This window comes from Emys orbicularis, chromosome 4, assembly GCF_028017835.1.
Source record: "Emys orbicularis isolate rEmyOrb1 chromosome 4, rEmyOrb1.hap1, whole genome shotgun sequence".
In the NCBI taxonomy this organism is placed as follows: Eukaryota; Metazoa; Chordata; order Testudines; family Emydidae; genus Emys; species Emys orbicularis.
In genome coordinates, this window is record NC_088686.1 from 142,101,950 (window position 1) to 142,119,201 (window position 17,252).

Here is a 17,252-nt window from a genome sequence, read left to right on the forward strand (position 1 = left end):
TTGGAGCCTCTAGGAGCTACCCCAATACAAACAATTACAGATGAAAATTGCTTCTCTCCTCGGCCCAAAAAAATAAGAAAATGAGGAATACAGAGCGCTCTATAATCAGCTCATTAATTTGTGGCTTGTGTTTATTTTGCAGTTAAGAATCCGAGGAGTACAGCTACTGTGGCAAGAGGCCAGCCTGCCCTATTGAAGGAAAGTGGAAGCATAATACTATCCAAACATTCAAAATGGTAATGCAACAGTACCTCCTAACCTACACAGGAGTAGTGTTTGCTCTGTACCTTCATCATATCATCAGAGCCATCGAAGTTCCCCTGGATCGTAAGTTTCTAGATTTATTTTCGGCTTTCTCTAAAAATCTCCATTCGGGGAGCCATGTGGTGTAATGGTTGGAGCGAAGGACTCGGGAGCCAGAGAGACCCTGGGATTTCCAATCTGGGCTGAGCCATTCACTCACTGTATGACCTTGGGCAAGTCTCTTGAGCTCTTTGTGCTTTAGGCAACTTTATTGGCTAAGGATTGGAAACTGCAGTGAATGCTGCATCTAAGCTAAGCTTTTCCTGGTAAGGAATTAATGTCACAATCAATATTAGCGCAGGATTCCTAGCCTTTTCCTGGAACGTGTCCCATGAGAACGCTGATCATTTTTGCGGGCTAAGGGACTGGAGAGTAGTTGCAAAGAGGGAAGAACAGGAGTCAAAGTGACCCCCCCCCCCCAGCGTCAACACCTAAAGTCCCGTTCCAGTGCCAACATGTACCTCCTATTTGGTTGGTTGCTTAGCTAAACTGTTCTGATTTTGAAGCTATTGGAGCCCTTGTTTAGGGGAGGATCTGATGCGACCTGGGGCTCCAATCCTGCAATAAATACACATGGTAAGACCCTTGTGCGCACCTGCAAGTGCTGCTTTGTACAATTCCCACAGGGATGATGGTCTTGGGAGAGGAGTTGAACAGGGCGTATAGACATTGTCCGTAGGTGAGAAGGAGGGGATAACCCTCTCCCTCTGAGTAGGTGAAGGTGCAGATGTCTGCAGAGATGTGCAGGGTAAGTAACTCACTGTTCTCCCTAGCGTGATATAAGAGGGGTGAGAAGTGGGGCTCATTTTGGCAGTCAGGGAAGAAGCGTGCTGGAGCTGAGAGGAGAGCCAGGGGAGAAGAGGGTTTCCTCCTCTTTATTTCCACTTAATTGAAGACCCTTATGTTGTACTGGGCTGAGGAAAACCCTGTCATATTTGTTTGGCTCTGATAGGTGTTTGAACTCCACCAAGGTGCACAGAATCCTCTCCTGCCTTTCTTAGGTACTGTGCTGCTGTGTAATTACCCTTCATTGCCAGCAGAAACATGAATTCACCCTAATGGGCTTTACTTGAAGATGAGGGAACTTCCATCCTACAGGTTGCTGCTGTGTTAAGGAAGCCAGTAGCTGACATGCCACTGATAATTAAGAGACTCTGAAGATGTATGATATGGGCAATTACTATGGAGACTGTGTATGGGGTGCTCCTTCATGGAGGAGAGAATCTCATTAGCAGTCCTTTCAGGAAGATGCTGTCACCAAGATGTAGATAGGTCTGGTCCCAACGGGAGGAGGAAACTGGGTTATATCGGGAAGGTTGCATGTACAACTCTGCAATTTTTATCTCCCTCCATCAGGCCGTTTGGGGTGAGTTATTGGGCAGGTTTTATATTCTATTCAGGAGGATAAACATGGAGGGGAAATTCAGGGTAAAGAAATTGCTGCTGAATGATTTTGTTAAGCCACCTTAACACACCAGTGCTTAGAAAATGTCTGACCTTGTGTTGTCATATTCTAGACCGTGTCGTCTAAGTGGTTAGAGCATAGCAAAGGCATTGTTGGCTCAGATTCTATTCCAGACTCAGCCACTTGGGTCACTTACTTAACCTCTCTGTGCCTCTGTTTCCCCCTCTGTAAAAGCGGGTGTTAATAACCACCCCACCCCCTCACAGAATTCATTGCAGCTCTGAGGCACATGGAAATCCTTTTATGAAAGGTGTTAGAGAAGGGTACAGTATTATTAAGGCCTAACTTCAGGCTAAGGGAGCATGACACTTCCTGATATGGGAGGTATAATATTGGTCTGTCTTAGACACTCTAGTCATACAAACTGGGCTCAAATGCTTTCCTGACTTCAATGACCAAGGAGGGGCAGGGGACTGAAAGGTTATGGGCAAGAGACAAGAGAGGTGCTTTTACGCAAAGTTTGGAAATAGGTGGAAAGATGTAGGTTGGCTCCAGGAGCTGCAATGGATGAGGCTCTCGCGCCAACTGGGTGGGTGGGTGAATGCATGGCCCCCATTCAGCAAGGTGCTTAAGCACGTGTGTACCTTGAAGCATGGAAACAGTCATGACTTCTGTGGGACTGTTTACATGCTTTAAGTTAGTCACATGCTTAAGTCTGTTGCTGAAACAGAGCCTAGATGTGGAGAGAGACTGGACAGGAGAAGAAAGAGAGAAAAGGTGTATGAGGAAGGCTTGGAGTGAATTCATAAATAAGGCAATTCATAATGGGATCTTTAAATGGACAAAAGTCAGTGATGGATGGCAGGGATGCTTGCTCTTTCTGAGAGTTTCAGAATGAGAGATGTGGGTCTGAGCTCCCAAGGATGGACCCACAGCTGAGCTTTCACGCAGGTCCCACACAGGTCGCTGCTGCCAGCTGGTCGGTGGTGAAATAGGCTGTTTGATCTAAATGTATCAGTTTTGACAACAGTTTTTGTCGGGAAGGTTTGAGAGCGAAAGAGAGTTGGACAGGCACACTCTTCTCTCGTTGTCTTCTGGAGCCTGGTGAATAGGGTCCTAGCCTGGGACCAGGGCCCAGTGCTCAAGTCCCTGCTCCACCTAATTCAGAGTGATCTGGGATGAAAAACTCTGTGTAGCTGCAGTTGGTGGTGGTGTAACATGCTCACTGTACTTTGTTGTTCCCAACAATGAGAATGTATTTTGCGCACACGATTTGATTGCGACACTTATCAGGCCCTGCTTTGTTAAGAACTTAGAGCCCTTTAAGAAATGTAAGCTCCCTGAAATGGAAGGAGAAGCAGCACGGTCAGACAAAACCTAATTGATTTTAAAAGAGCTTCCTGCTGCTGTTCCTTGTGCCTTGGATGGAGGAATCATCATTTTGCCTACTCAAGTGTAATGCGACCTTAGAAAAGTAGAGAGAAATGCTTATAACTTGTGCTGTGGAATATTACTTTCTATTTCTACACTACCTCCCATCTAAGGAACTTAAAGCGCCTGTCGCTTGTTCCTCACACCACCACCCCGGGAGGTAGGAAAGTATTGACATCTCTCGGTGAGAAGTGCGGAAGCAGATGTAGTTTTAAATACCTTGTTTTACTTTTATGATTTTTTACTTTGCTATGTTCAATGCCTATGTACAAAGGTGACTGGCACTCTATAAATACCTAAGATCGATACTAAAGTGAGTTGCCATTTGCTGATAGGGAACAGCATCCATTTACACTAGCAAAACTATGTCTAGGGATGGTGTCATAAGCCAGTTTGATATTGCTTGTGTAGACATGACCAAACTCTGCTTACTGCCCTGATTGTTAATATACTCTTGTCCTAGCTATACTGGCAGGGACAAACTCTGTTATCTATCATAAATATCCTTGGACAATAAATTATAACACCAGGTCCTTCTCCAACTCCACTGATACGATAGTTTTGCTAGTGTAGATGGTGCCTTGCCCATAGTGCCTCTGGCAGAGCAAGGAAAAGAGCCAAGGATACCCCACTGGTGTGCCTTAACCATAAAGCTGCCCCCGCTCTTGAGGGACAGCATTTCCCTTTCTGACCCTGTCCAGGCTTCGTTTGAAACCAACAACCATATTTTACTACCGTAACCACCATTTAGACAGGACCCTTGTGTGACTGCATGTAGCCAGATGAGAAAACAAAGGGGAAGCCAGGCTCTGGGGCAGGGTGTGCCTTTCTTCGCCTAATTTATCCTCTTTTAAGGAAATTCAAATGAACTCTGCACAATGTAGCAAACTTCAAAGTGTTGTCGCTCATCACAGTGACTTGCGGTGGGATGAAATCCAAAAGTGGGGTGTCCCAAATCAATGCAGGAGTTAAAGGTCTTGCCAACATCTGTCCCACCCAGCTGAGCCCATTTCAAATAGTTTCATTTAACTCTTTGAAGGCATCAAGCGTGAGCTCCATTCTCCTTCTGATGAAGCTTTTAGAGCTGCTGGGGAGTTGGCGTTTTAATCTCACTTTTAACCCAGTCAGTGATCAGGTCTCGCTAGCCCTTTTGTGGCTTCCCATTGTTGAGCTCCAAGACTTAACTAATGAATTCATCACTCCCATCTTGAATGTGAAAGGTTACAGGTTTTACTAAGTCGAGCAGGTGGTGCATAAATGGCCACAGCTGCTCCTGGGTTGTGCTGGGCCCTGATAAGTGTGCAAATTGCGAGCTGTCTGAGCAGATGAGCTTTATTCCCTGTGTATTACAAACTGCACAGGACTTCCCTCCATCATGGGGATAAGCTCTTTCTACAGGTGCATGGATGTGTATTGTAGGAAATCTCCATAGATGGGGAACACTGCCTCTTTAACTGGGAAGCTCCCTCTCAGAGAGCTTGCAAACACAGCTACTAGTGGGTTGGGTGTCCAGTTTGAGCATCCCTTGCAGTCAAGTTTGAGAAGGTGCAAAGGGAATCGTGGAGAGGTAAAGTATTTCACTTTTCAGCCTTTATAGCAATAGGGAGGCAGTGCTTGCTAGTGGTTAGCTCAGCAGACTGGGAGTCAGGCAGGGGTAAAAGTAACTCCGAAGACTTACCGGTACGGGGCTAGGGCCGGCTCCGGCCTGCGGAAGGGGTAGGGTTGGGGGGGTCAGCACACCCCAGCCAGCCCTTCCAGGCCGCCTGGCTCACGCCGGCCAGGGCTCTAGTAGCAATTTAAAAGGGCCTGGGGCTCTGGCCACTGCTGCGCGGCCGGAGCCCCGGGCCCTTTTAAATCGCCAGCCCCGGGGCAGCTGCTCCTTTTGTCCACCCCCCCGTCGGCGGCCGGGTGGGGGGCAAAAGGGACAATGATGCTAAAGTGCTGCCACAGCAGCGCTTTAAGCAAGGTTCTTTGCCATGGCAGTGCCTTAACATTGCTGCCCCTTCCCCCCACCATCGGCGGCCCTGCCGGTAGGGACCGTACCAGCAGGGCCACCGATGGGGGGGGGCGCAAAAGGGGCAGCGACGTTAAAGCGCTTTAATGTGGCAGCGCTTTAATGTGGGCTGCGTACGGGCTGGTACCGGCTTCTTACCGGTACCCCGTACTGGCTCACTTTCACCCCTGGAGTCAGGAGACCGATGTTCTTTTCCCAACTCTATTACTGACTCGCTGTGACTTTGGGCAAGTCACTGCCCCTGTCTGCCTCAGTTTCCCCATCTGTAATATCGGGGATAATACTCTTACTGTGTGACGAGTGTTGTAAACAAATTAGTGGGTTTTGAAGATTCAAAGCACCATAAAGAGGAAAGTTTTATTAACATATGTCTTTTATTATCTAGCTGCGTTAGAATAGTTACATTACTGCATTTAGAGATCCTGGGGTGAACTGTTTAATAATGCATAGCTCATGCAATCAATCAATGAACCACTGTGGCACTGAAGGGTCTTAACGCTACCAAACTATGGCTCTATAATTTAAAATATGTTTTTTGCACGTCGTCTTCTCACCCCTCCAAATTATTTCTTAAACCAATTTTGTTTTTGTATTATAGGCAATGTTGTTAATTTTTATTTGTTGGAAAAGACATAGCATATATTGGAATAATACTTGTCTTTAGTTTAAATGAATTCTAACCTTATAATGTTAATAGAATTGTATTGTTTAACCCTTTGTTAACTTAACAAAAGGTATAATAGTTTAGCCTTAATAATGTTTTATTTTTACCTGCTTATTGCTTTCAATAAAATGTGTAAAGAAATATAACAAGTTACGATAAGCAACTAAACCAAGACCATTAAAAATCCAAATAAATCAGTGACTCTCCTTAAAAGCCTAACTAGGTCCCTCTAAAATGAACCCTGTGGTTCTCACCCTGTGTTCAGGGCCGGCTCTGGCTTTTTTGCCGCCCCAGGCAAAAAAGCCTCCGGCCGCCCCCCCCCCTGCGGGGGGGGGAAGGGAGGGCGGCCGGAGCCCTGGGAGGAGGGCGGCGAGCCCCGGACGGGGCTCCGCTCTCCCCCCGGCGGCCAGAGCGCCGGGGGCAGGGCGGCGAGCCCCGGACGGGGCTCCGCTCTCCCCCCGGCGGCCGGGCGTAGGGCGGCCGGAGCCCTGGGAGGAGGGCCGCGATCCCCGGCTGGGGCTCCGCTCTCCCCCCCGCGGCCAGAGCACCGGGGGCAGGGCGGCGAGCCCCGGACGGGGCTCCGCTCTCCCCCCGGCGGCCAGAGCGCTGGGGGCAGGGCGGCGAGCCCCGGACGGGGCTCCGCTCTCCCCCCGGCGGCCAGAGCGCAAGAGGCAGGGCGGCGAGCCCGGCCGTGGCCCCGCTCTCCCCGGCGGCCGGAGCGCCGCGCCGCCCCCCTCCAGGTGCCGCCCCAAGCACAAGCTTGGTGGGCTGGTGCCTGGAGCCGGCCCTGCTTGTGTTGCAGTAGTGTCCAGAGGCCCGTCCAGGATCAGTGCCTCATTGTGTTAGGTGCTCTACAAACATGTCTATCACAAGGAAAAGTCTCCCTGCTATTAAGTAACTTGGTTATTTTGCACAGGATTATTTTTCTTCCACTTTTTTTCCTAAACAAAAGCTTTGCTAGACTCTTCTGCTCCTTTCTTCTATCGAATCTTGCTCACTGAGCCCAAAGTCTCGTGTGGGCATTGCTGAATATGGAGCTGGAGCTTCCCGCTATGATGTGTGGACAGTGCAAGTGTCACATCTCAGCGCAACAGTGATGCACCATGGGGAGGAAGGAAGTTGTCCATGGACTAGGGTGACCAGATAGCAAGTGTCAAAAATTGGGGCGGGGGGTGTAATTAGGTGCCTATATAAGAAAAAGCCCCAAAATATCAGGACTGCCCCTATAAAATCAGGACATGTGGTCACCCTACCATGGACCATTCTGCTAGCACTCATTTCCTCCTGCTTGGAATCAGTATCTTCCATATGCTTGGCTGGCCAGTCAGCGGTTTGTTCCCCATGTGCTGTGTTCAGCTTTCTCTTTACATTGGGAAAGCTTCTGGTGGTTCAGCTCTTACAACCAGGCGACGAAACTGCCTCCTTGTCCCCCTTCACCCCTGCCCCGGTGGTCCATCAGGTCTTGGCAGAGAGCCAGCTGCTAACAGCTTAAAGTATCTGTTTAAACAGCTAAATGAAGAACTTAACAGACCTCTCATGGTTCAACTCTGGAAATAAACACTAGTACCTGGAGGCAGACCCTGACGCAGGGCTGTGAGGAGGCAGGTACATTAGGCATGATGTCTCCCTTGGCAGTTAAGATGCCTTATGATCTCTTGGTCAGACACTACGTCTTACAGGTGCCTGGGTTGCTTTGGGCTTTTACTTAGTTAGCCAAATCAAGACTTATTAAACCCTACACCTGCTCCCTGATTGCCTGGAGGGCTGGCCTAAGGGGCTCAGTAACTGGCTTTTGAATTTGCCACCAGTTCAAGCCCAGACCTGGTTAGGGATCACAAGTTACCACTATCTGATAAGTATCCTGATGTGCGGTCATTGGTTTGCAGTCTAGTGCCTAGCGGAAAAGTATCTCTCTAACCCACCACCACCACAGTCGGCACCTGCGGCCTCCTTGTTGGCAGTCACAGCAGTCGAGGCCAAGGATGGAATTTGCCCAGAGAGACTGAACTGCTTTCTTATCCTTAAAGGCGATCCATCCAACTCTGGGATAGGGCATATTGGTGGCAGTGGGATAAGACATTTGCTCTGGCAGTGCCCATTCTGCGCTGATCTCATGAACAAGCTTAGCCCATCAGTCTCCAGAGCTGCCGATCTGTCACCATTCAACCTCACTAAATTCACATGTGCAGTTTTTAAAAGGCAGGTTGGGGGCAAGTGGCCTGGGACACACAATCCTCATTGTGAACATGTAATCCTCATTGTGAATATGAAAGAATCATGTTTTTGATGGAGGAATTTCCCCATGTTTAAATGAAGGTAAGTGGGCTAGAAGGCATTTGCGTTGTTTACTCTAAAGTGGCCATGTTTGGATATTGATATATTTGTAGTCCCTCTGATAGCCATGTTGCGTATGTAATCCGTTGGATTCTTTTTCAATTAACCTTTTTTGTTTCTTTTTTTATAATGCTTACACTTCGGAACTAACAGCAAATATTCAGAATGAATGTAAGTCCTACCCTGTCTTGTTTTTTGTATATTAGTCCTGCTGGTGGGCAGCAGAGGTTATGCATGGGGCTGCAGCAGGAGCAATCTGAATGGCTTGTGATGGCAAGGCAGGAACAGAATCCACGAAAGCAGACTCTGTTGCAAGATTCAGATTTTAAGAGCATGAGCTGTTCCTTGGAGGTTGGGGGAGTCTGGCCACCCCCCTGCCTCCTCGGACTGTCTGATCGACTGCATCCGTGTGTTGGCCAGTTGGCTGAGACATCTGCAAATGGTTGGACAATTCTAAACCAGGGCCCCCTCCTAGGACCATATTCTGATCTGCATTATGCCAACATAAGTGCATTGACTCTAACAGAGTTATTCTGGATTTACACTAGATCAGAGTCTGGCTCCTAATTTTAAATCGGGGCCAGTACATAACTGGAACCTGATGCCCTAATTTGCAGATGCTCCTAATGGCTCTTGCAGATGAGTGGATTCACAATGTAGGTCAGAGCTGCAAATATGGGCCACAGCTAGACACAGCAGACCTTCTTCCGAGGCAACGGTTCTCAAACTGTAGGTGGAGACCTTCAGAGAGGTTATCCTTTTTTAATGGTGGTTTATAAGGACTCATTTCCAATTCTATCCTTCAATGAGATTCTCACTTTTTTTCCCCACTATCCTCCTACCACCATTTGTCTGCTTCCAACCTAACTCCCTACCTTCCCCCTTCCTGTCCAACATAGCTCTCCTCTTTCCCTTTCAGCGGTGGGCAGTTGGTGCCTTTGAATTTGAAAACTGCCTGCAGTTCTCCTGGCATGCACAATGTCTCCTTTGAATTGTTGTGTGTTCAGAGGGCATGAACTCTGGATTGTGGGGAATAGATCTGCTGTAAGGGCAGCAATAGAATTTCCTCTGTCTCATTGCGTAGCTCAGAGATGATTGTGTATCTCAGCTCCTAAGCAGCCTGGCTCTTCCCCCTCCTTTGGCACCTTCAGAAAGGAATGGGAAGGTAAGAAGCCAGGTTGTGCTGTTAGCTGAAGGGAAGGGGATAGGGAGTCTGCTGTACTCTATCCTACACCCTGCCTTAGATTCACTGCCCCCCATACTCCATCTGACACTGGAATTAAGATTAAGAGGAATCCGGCCTTAGTTAGCCCCATGTCGATTCCTTTTCTGTACATAAGGGATGTGCGGACAGGAAATAAGCTCAACCAGAACCAGAGAGGACAGTAGCAAAACAGATATGCTCAGAAGTGTCCCCTGCAAGATGATCTGCTACAGGGAATAGCAGCAAAGAGAAGATGGAGTCAGAAATGTTCTGCAGGGGGAAAGAGGGGAAGCTAACCTTGAGTTGCATCCTGTTGTGAGGGAAGTGGACCTTAGACTGGAGGGAAATTGTAATCCATAATGTGGGGATCGTGTTGTGGGAATGTTTGAGAACCGCTGCTCTAAGGAGATTTCAGTTCTAATAAAGCGGCTATCATGTCCCAGCAAAAGCTTAATCTTGCAACACAAACACTAACTCTGTGGAGAATTATTGCTAAAAGTCTGTTTCAGAGGAGAACTGCATCTGTTGTTTTGCCGACCCTACTAAATAATGGACATGCATGTCAGATCAATTTCCTATACCAAATTAGTAATGAACAAGTATCTCCTCTTTAAGCTATTTCCAGTTCCTGGGGTAAGAGACAAGGGTTCAGATTCTGATCCCCAGTTATCCTGGTGCAAATCAGGGATAAATCTGTTGAAGTCTCTGGAGCTACACTGATGTTAAACATACAGTAATGGCTCAGAACCTGACCCTAAACTGGTCATTGGTATGTTCTTTAGTCTTTCCAAACCCTTCGCTCCTAGATACCAATCTGGAACTATCTCTGGCTAAACATGGAAGTTTTCAAACCATTGTCTTGAATGTGTTCTACCTTGATGGCTCCTTGCAGGAACTTTTATGTAAAACACGTACATTTGTGTTCTGTCTTTGAAAGCTCTTAGCTAAGATTTGCTGTCATGTTCAGTCTCTTTCATAAAGAGTTTTTTTTTTTAATTTTTAGTTCACATCAGATGGCCTGCTGGTGGCGGGGAACTGCCTGACCAGGGAGCTTAAGTCATTTAGATGAGAAATATGCGGCTCTTACATTTTGAAGGGTCTTTTTACTGACACCTGAAATTTCAAAGATAATGAATATAAACAGTGAATCCCCCTACGGGAAGTCTCAATTCCCAGGAGGATTCCGTTGCAGGACAATGAGTAAAGGGTTTCTCCTCATTCTTTTTTCCTTTCTGTGTCCTTTGCAGTGCCTCAACCTCCCACGATTACAAAGCAGTCTGTGAAGGATTATATTGTAGACCCAAGGGATAACATCTTCATTGACTGTGAAGCCAAAGGGAACCCCATTCCTACGTGAGTGCATTTTAAAGTTCTCATGACCAGTGAGTCTTTCTGGGTACCTCGGGCCAAACTCTCCACTGGTGTAAATTGGCACAGCTCCATTATACCAGCAGAGAATTTGGCTCCTTACCTTCCACAGTACAGCACTTAGCTCTGGAATTTAGACACTATAGTGACAAGGGCCATATAAATACCCAAATAGATTTAATGTGGGAATACACGAGGGGGGCGAAAGCCTGGCACTCAATGAGAGCTTGGCCCTGGCAGACTCTATGGAAGAACAACCATCTCCATCTCGTGTCTCTCTTATTAGGTAGGAAAGTTAATGGATCATACGTTAAATGTAACTGTATTGTAGCTAGTAAGGCTCTTCCTGTGCGGACACGGCACGTGGTTACATAATACTTGCAATGTCCAACGTTGGCAGTTTTTCTTGGACACGGAATGGGAAGTTCTTCAACGTGGCCAAGGACCCGAAGGTCTCGATGCAGCGCAGGTCGGGGACGCTGGTCATCGACTTCCGCGGCGGTGGGAGGCCAGAGGATTATGAGGGGGAATACCAGTGCTCTGCTCGAAACGAGTACGGGACAGCGCTCTCCAGCAAAATCCTCCTGCAGGTTTCCAGTGAGTAATGCAGACTTGTTGCTTCAAGGCTGAGCCAGGCAGTCTACAGCCTCAGGTAGCTGAGTGGCTCTGGTTTGGGTTAAAAAAGATGTTTGCATGACATAGGGTTTGCAGAAGCTGGGAAGGAAATATTTGCCACGCAAATGCCACATCTTGCTTCACTTGCAGTATGTGTGTCTGTTTTGTTTTATTAATTCGGCCTTGCAAATGGACTAGAGATATATAGTGGTAATAGAATACCCATTATCTGCATTGGCTGGTAGGCTGATCTTTTCCTTCCCACCACTTCCACCCCTGTATCCAACAACCCAACTGCAATAACTGTATCCTGACTAACTTCTAATGGGCCTGTCACTGTGTCATCTGGGTGCATCACACACACAAACATCAGTTTGTAACTGATCACAGTGGATCGCAATCTCAGCTGCTAGAGAAGGCCGCATAGTCTGGTGGCTAGGAAGCAGAACAGAGAGTCAAGAGACCTGGGTTCTCGTCCCTTCTGTGCCACTAACCTGCTGTGTGACTGTGCCCAAGTTACTTTGTCTCTCTGTGCCCCAGTTTCCCTATATGTAATATAGGGGTAATGACACCCACCTTAGAGAGGGTGTTGTCGTGAAGCTTAATTCATTAGTCATGTTTGTACAACACTTAGAGACCCTCCAATGTAAGTAGTTTTTGGAGGGAGAAATATCATCATGGAGCAGGAACACATGGACCCTGCAAGAAACCTGTGTGTATAAAAATTAAATTGCATCAGGGCCTTTCCATTGAAACCAGGCCAGGTCCTCGGAGAGGGCGATGTGATTTAAAAAACAAATCTCTCCCAGTATATTCCCTTCAACTCAACGTCCGCTATGTGTCTCACATCTTCTGATTACAGGGTCTCCCTTGTGGCCAAAGGAACATTTGGACCTTGTAGAGATCGATGAAGGATCCCCACTGACTTTAAAATGCAACCCACCCCCTGGGCTGCCGCCTCCTGTTGTCTTCTGGATGAGCAGCTGTAAGTTGGGACAGTGGTCGGGTGGCCAGGGCTCCCTGGACCATTCATTTCACTGAGGGAAATCTTTTGACCGATCGCAATATGTATTTTAATGCAGAACTTCAACCTTTTTTCCCCCCTGTTTTAATTACAGCAGAAGTGGAGCTGATGCTTTCTGGCATAGGCCAAGTGTTCTCAACCTCCTATTTTTTTTTGTTTCGTTTTGTCCTGTGACCCACAAACTGGTGAGAAATCCTGTCACAGCCCACAATCCTCTGCAGGCAGGAATTGTGGGAGTTAGATCATGGCATGAGTTTTTAGCCACTTTGTGGTTCACGGGTTTTAAAAAGGTTGGAATGGAAAGGGAGGGGAGGGATTGGCTGGGAGCTGAAGCTGGACAAATTCAGCCTAGAAATAAGGTTCACATTTTTAACAGTGTCAGTAATTAACCATTGGAACCGCTTACTGAAGGTGGTGGGTGATTGGATGTTTTTGCTAGAAGATCTGTTCTACTTCAATCACAACCTGTTGGATGTGAAGCAGGGAAGTCCCATGGCTGATGTTATGCAGGAGGTCTGACTAGGCGACAATGGTTTCTTCTGACCTTAAAATATATGAAACCGTAGAGGTTCGGTGTTGCGAGGGTAGAATGGGGAGCTGTTGCTCTGGGGGTAGCTGGGTGAGGGGAGTGTGGGGCCAGTGTGTGCTGCTGGATGGAGTAGCAGGCCTGCGATTTGGCCCAAGAACATGAGCCTCTGCTGTAACCAGGCATGGGGATGGCAGCAGCTTGAAAACAAAGCTATGGGGCAAATCACATTTTACATCGATGAGAAATGCCTAGCTCTTTAAAATCCCTCCCATCCCGCGTCATTGGTTCCATTGGAAACCAGTGAGTTCTTATAATCCAACGAGTCCCTTCCAGCAGGCCAGGAAGGCTGTGTGTTGCTCCAAAGTCCATGAGGGGCGTGGCAGCCTCCAGTCGTATTTTGTTTTCTTCATGGAGTGTTTCATGCCACTAATTACAAGAACTGGTTTGTACTCATCAGCTCTTGTTGGACTTCAGTGACCCTGCGTCAGTTATGCATTTGCTGCCCCCTCCGGATGCTTTGCCAGAAGACACACCAGTTGTTTGAAGGCAGATGTTAAGGAGTCCAGCAGCGCGATGGCTTTTGTTTTGAATTCCTGTTTTCTCTCTCTCAGCCATGGAGCCAATCCACCAAGACAAGCGTGTCTCCCAGGGCCAGAACGGCGACTTATACTTCTCCAACGTTATGCTGCAAGACGCCCAAACTGACTACAGCTGTAACGCGCGCTTCCACTTCACCCACACCATCCAGCAGAAAAACCCTTACACGCTCAAGATCCAAACCAGTAAGTGTCGCCTTGACCGGTTGAGTGGTGCTTCTTTAAGTCTTTCTGCAAGGACTTCCCTCCAGATCGTGCTGTCAGTATCGTGCAGAGAAGGCATTCCGTGCAGCTCTGAGATCTCTCCGAGGGAGGGCACTTCCTTCCATAACAGGGTTTAGAATAACCTAAGAATTGGTGGTTGAAGGTAACCGTAGCAGTTGGACCAATAACATAAAGGCGGGGTATTGATGTCTCTCTAATGCTTCAGAACTTCACTGCTAAGCAGGCCTATAGCTCATGCTATAACTGTGTGTGTGTGTGTGTGTGTGTGTACGAACCCAAAACCAGCTTCAACAGAGGTGAGACGTGTCTGCGCTTTGTAGGGGAGCTTTTATATACGTAGTTAGTGGGTGATCAATCTGTTTAATTTCCAGGCTTCTTATGTGAGAAATAGCCTGGGTTTGCTCAGAGCTGCTCCTGATGAGCCCAGGGTTAGGGTTATTAACTGTGCTGTGGCCCTCGGTTCTTTTACATTTGCATTGTATCTCCATAGCACTTTCCTGAACAAGTCTGAAATAATGCAGAAATATACGCAAGAATGCGGTAATGAGCCCCAGGCAGCCAGGGATCCTTAAAACATTCTGCGTCCAATTTTGTTCTTGGTGCTATCTCATTGAGATTTCACCAGCGTAACTGAGAGCAGAATTATACTGGGCCCAATTCAGATCCATTCTAAGTTGGTGCAACTCCTTTGATTCCACTGGAGTTTCACTTGCTTAGGGCAGGTCTACACTACCCGCCTGAATCGGCGGGTAGAAATCGATCTCTCGGGGATCGAATTATCGCGTCTCGTCGGGACGCGACAATCGATCCCCGAATCGACGCTTCTACTCCACCAGCGGAGGTAGGAGTAAGCGCCGTCGACGGGGGAGCCGCGGAAGTCGATTTGCCGCCATCCTCACAGCGGGGTAAGTCGGCTCCGATACGTCGAATTCAGCTACGCTATTCACGTAGCTGAATTTGCGTATCTTAAATCGACCCCCCCCCCCCCCCGTAGTGAGGACGTAGCCTCAGGCCTGGCCTGAATTTAAGCCCATTGTTGCTCTCATTGGATAGAGAAGATATTGTGCTTGTGAACACTGAGGCGACTGGCACATGTAGTCTCCTCGCTTAACTCACGAGCTGCACAGCACAGGGCTAAATTATTTATAAACAACCATCTGTTGTTTAGCTGTGTGACTCCCACTCACGTTAACAGGAAAATTAACCCTATGGAGCCCAAGCGATTGCATCGAAAACTTGTGCTGGCTTGCAGGTGACCTCAGTTTCAACCCAGAGAAGGGCATCCTCTCTAGGGGCAAGAGGATCCGTTTATAATTCACTCTCACTACATAATGAGAAGTCTCCTGAGATGACATTGAGGCTGGAGATGGACAAACCAGATTATGTCTCTAATCTCATTCAGAGTCCTTTGCTGACTGCAAAATCCTTTCGCCACTGCAGTGATAGTAGGATAGGCAGTCCTGGATTTGTTTCTGAATATTTATTTTATTTCTAGGTGTACGGGATGCACATCTATCTAGTAACTCAGCATGTCCAAGGAGCCAGGGGATGAGATGGAGAGTATACATGCTAGTTCCTGGCACCAGTATTCTCTTCTGTGGTCTAAAAGTAGATTTATGGAGGAAGGCAGGTATCCAATGCTGATGGATTTCACTGGGGGTCTACTGGAGGAAATTTGGAGAGAGATCATAGTTCCGATCACCAGTGGATGTGGAAACTTTGTAAGGGGGGGGTAAGAGAGAGGATGAGGAAAGGAGATAATACTTACGTTCTAAACCCGCAAGGCAGGGACTTTTGCTATGTATATGTACAGCACCTAGGACAATGTTGGTTGAGGCAAGCACAATGTCACATTACTTTGAGAGCAAGAAGCTTAGCTGCCCCCTGTGTATATTTTACACTGTGGTATAAATTGGAGTATAAATCTAAAGACCGAAGGCCTAAGCCCTTGTAACTATAATTTGAGGGGAAGAGATAATCAAAGAAAGCGGGCATTGTGTTTGAAAATGCCTGGTCAGGGCAGGCTCTCCCAGATGCCGCTCTGTATTAAGAAATAGTGAGAACAGCATTACCCGGCTGCAAGTCTAATGCCGTGAGAGTTCAGGGCTATAGACTGCGGGAGTTAGGAGGAGGACCACACAAGCAATGGTTCAGAGACTTTGCTGTATATTTCTGTTCTCATTACACTGGATAATGAACATCCCAGGTAAAAGCAGCTAGCATTATACCTCTCTGCATAGCTTCACCTTACACGTTTGCCCCTTGTCTCAGTTCAGAGTCAGCAGAAGCTGAGTCCAATCCCTCCCTGCTGCCCATTTGTTTTCTCAACAACGTCTCCATTCCGTCTCCTTTTTATTTCAACTTCCCTGTTGCAGCAGCTTGGCAACTTTTCCCATAGCCAGAGAGTCTATGTTTGAATGTCTCCGCACACCCTTCCAGGAGATGAGAACTTGGAATGGTACAGCACGCCTTGAACACGTGATTGGAGGGTCATGTTATGCTAGGCAAGCTGCCACCTAGTTAGAGGAACAGGAGCTCTGTTAAAGAAGCATTTGCCGTAGTTGGAGAGGAGGAGGACTATGGCTTTTAAATAGGTACCATGCTACACATTGTGGAACAGGTTGAGTGTATTTAGAGCTCTGCAAAGTGAGTGTAGAACACTCCCAAACCAGGACGGTAGGGCCTGACTGTGATCTCACATCAGTGCACGTTGAAATTAGTGGAGCCCCAGTGGCATAAAACTTGATATGAGAATCAAAACAGGCGGAGAGCATTCTACCCGCTTTGTTGTGCTCTCTCCCCCATGTGGGCTTAGGAATAAGACTGAGGCATGCTGGGACAGACAAAGGCTAAATACATAGATTCTTGGCCGATCGATGGGACAGGGTGACCCGATGTCCCGATTTTATAGGGACAGTCCCGATTTTTGGGTCTTTTTCTTATATAGGCTCCTATTGCCCCCCCCACACACACTCCCGTCCCGATTTTTCACACTTGCTGTCCAGTCACACTATGATGAGAATATTCACAGATGAATAACATTCAGATAAATTATCCACTTACAGAGCTGGTCAAAGAATGAAAACATTTATCTGCAAATAAAGGGCCAGGTTCTCAGTTGGCGTAAATGGGTGTAGCAGCACCGAAGACAATGGAACTGGGCTCATTGGCACCAGCTGAGGATGTGGCTGCATATATTAATTGACTGAAGGAAAGAATGTGCAGAACAAACTATTGATGAATTGACGAGCTCTAAGAAGTCTCTGCTTAGCTAACCCATGTAGGATAGCTATTCTTCATCTAGATGTCTCTACAGCATCCATTCTCTCAGGCCCTTTAAAAGGCTCATTAAGGCTGCTGCACTGTGGCTTCCAATTATACTGGACTCTCTCTTAAGTCTTCCCATGGAAATGTCAGCTTTATTATAGCATGCAAATTCCATCCCAGGAGCCCCTGGAGGCCCCTGTATAGAAGGTGGACTGAAGCGCTGATTTTCTGGCTGTTAAGATAATAAATTCTTTGTCTATATCACATTCAAAG

At 47.4% G+C, this 17,252-nt stretch overlaps 1 protein-coding gene across 8 annotated transcripts in view; it reads left to right on the forward strand.

The window, feature by feature from the left end:
* The first annotated feature begins 233 nt into the window (after positions 1-233).
* The window catches only part of NFASC (neurofascin), a 102,311-nt gene continuing 85,292 nt past the window's right edge, over positions 234-17,252 (forward strand). For 4 of the 8 annotated variants that reach the window (XM_065403579.1, XM_065403580.1, XM_065403583.1 and 1 more), the window contains exons 1-6: positions 234-327; positions 8,305-8,322; positions 10,603-10,708; positions 11,124-11,320; positions 12,201-12,323; positions 13,503-13,673. In XM_065403579.1, coding sequence (XP_065259651.1) covers positions 234-327; positions 8,305-8,322; positions 10,603-10,708; positions 11,124-11,320; positions 12,201-12,323; positions 13,503-13,673 — 709 coding nt within the window. Of the gene's footprint in view, positions 328-8,304; positions 8,323-10,602; positions 10,709-11,123; positions 11,321-12,200; positions 12,324-13,502; positions 13,674-17,252 lie in introns of those variants that run through there. The other 4 variants (XM_065403581.1, XM_065403582.1, XM_065403585.1 and 1 more) reach the window with 2 other exon arrangements.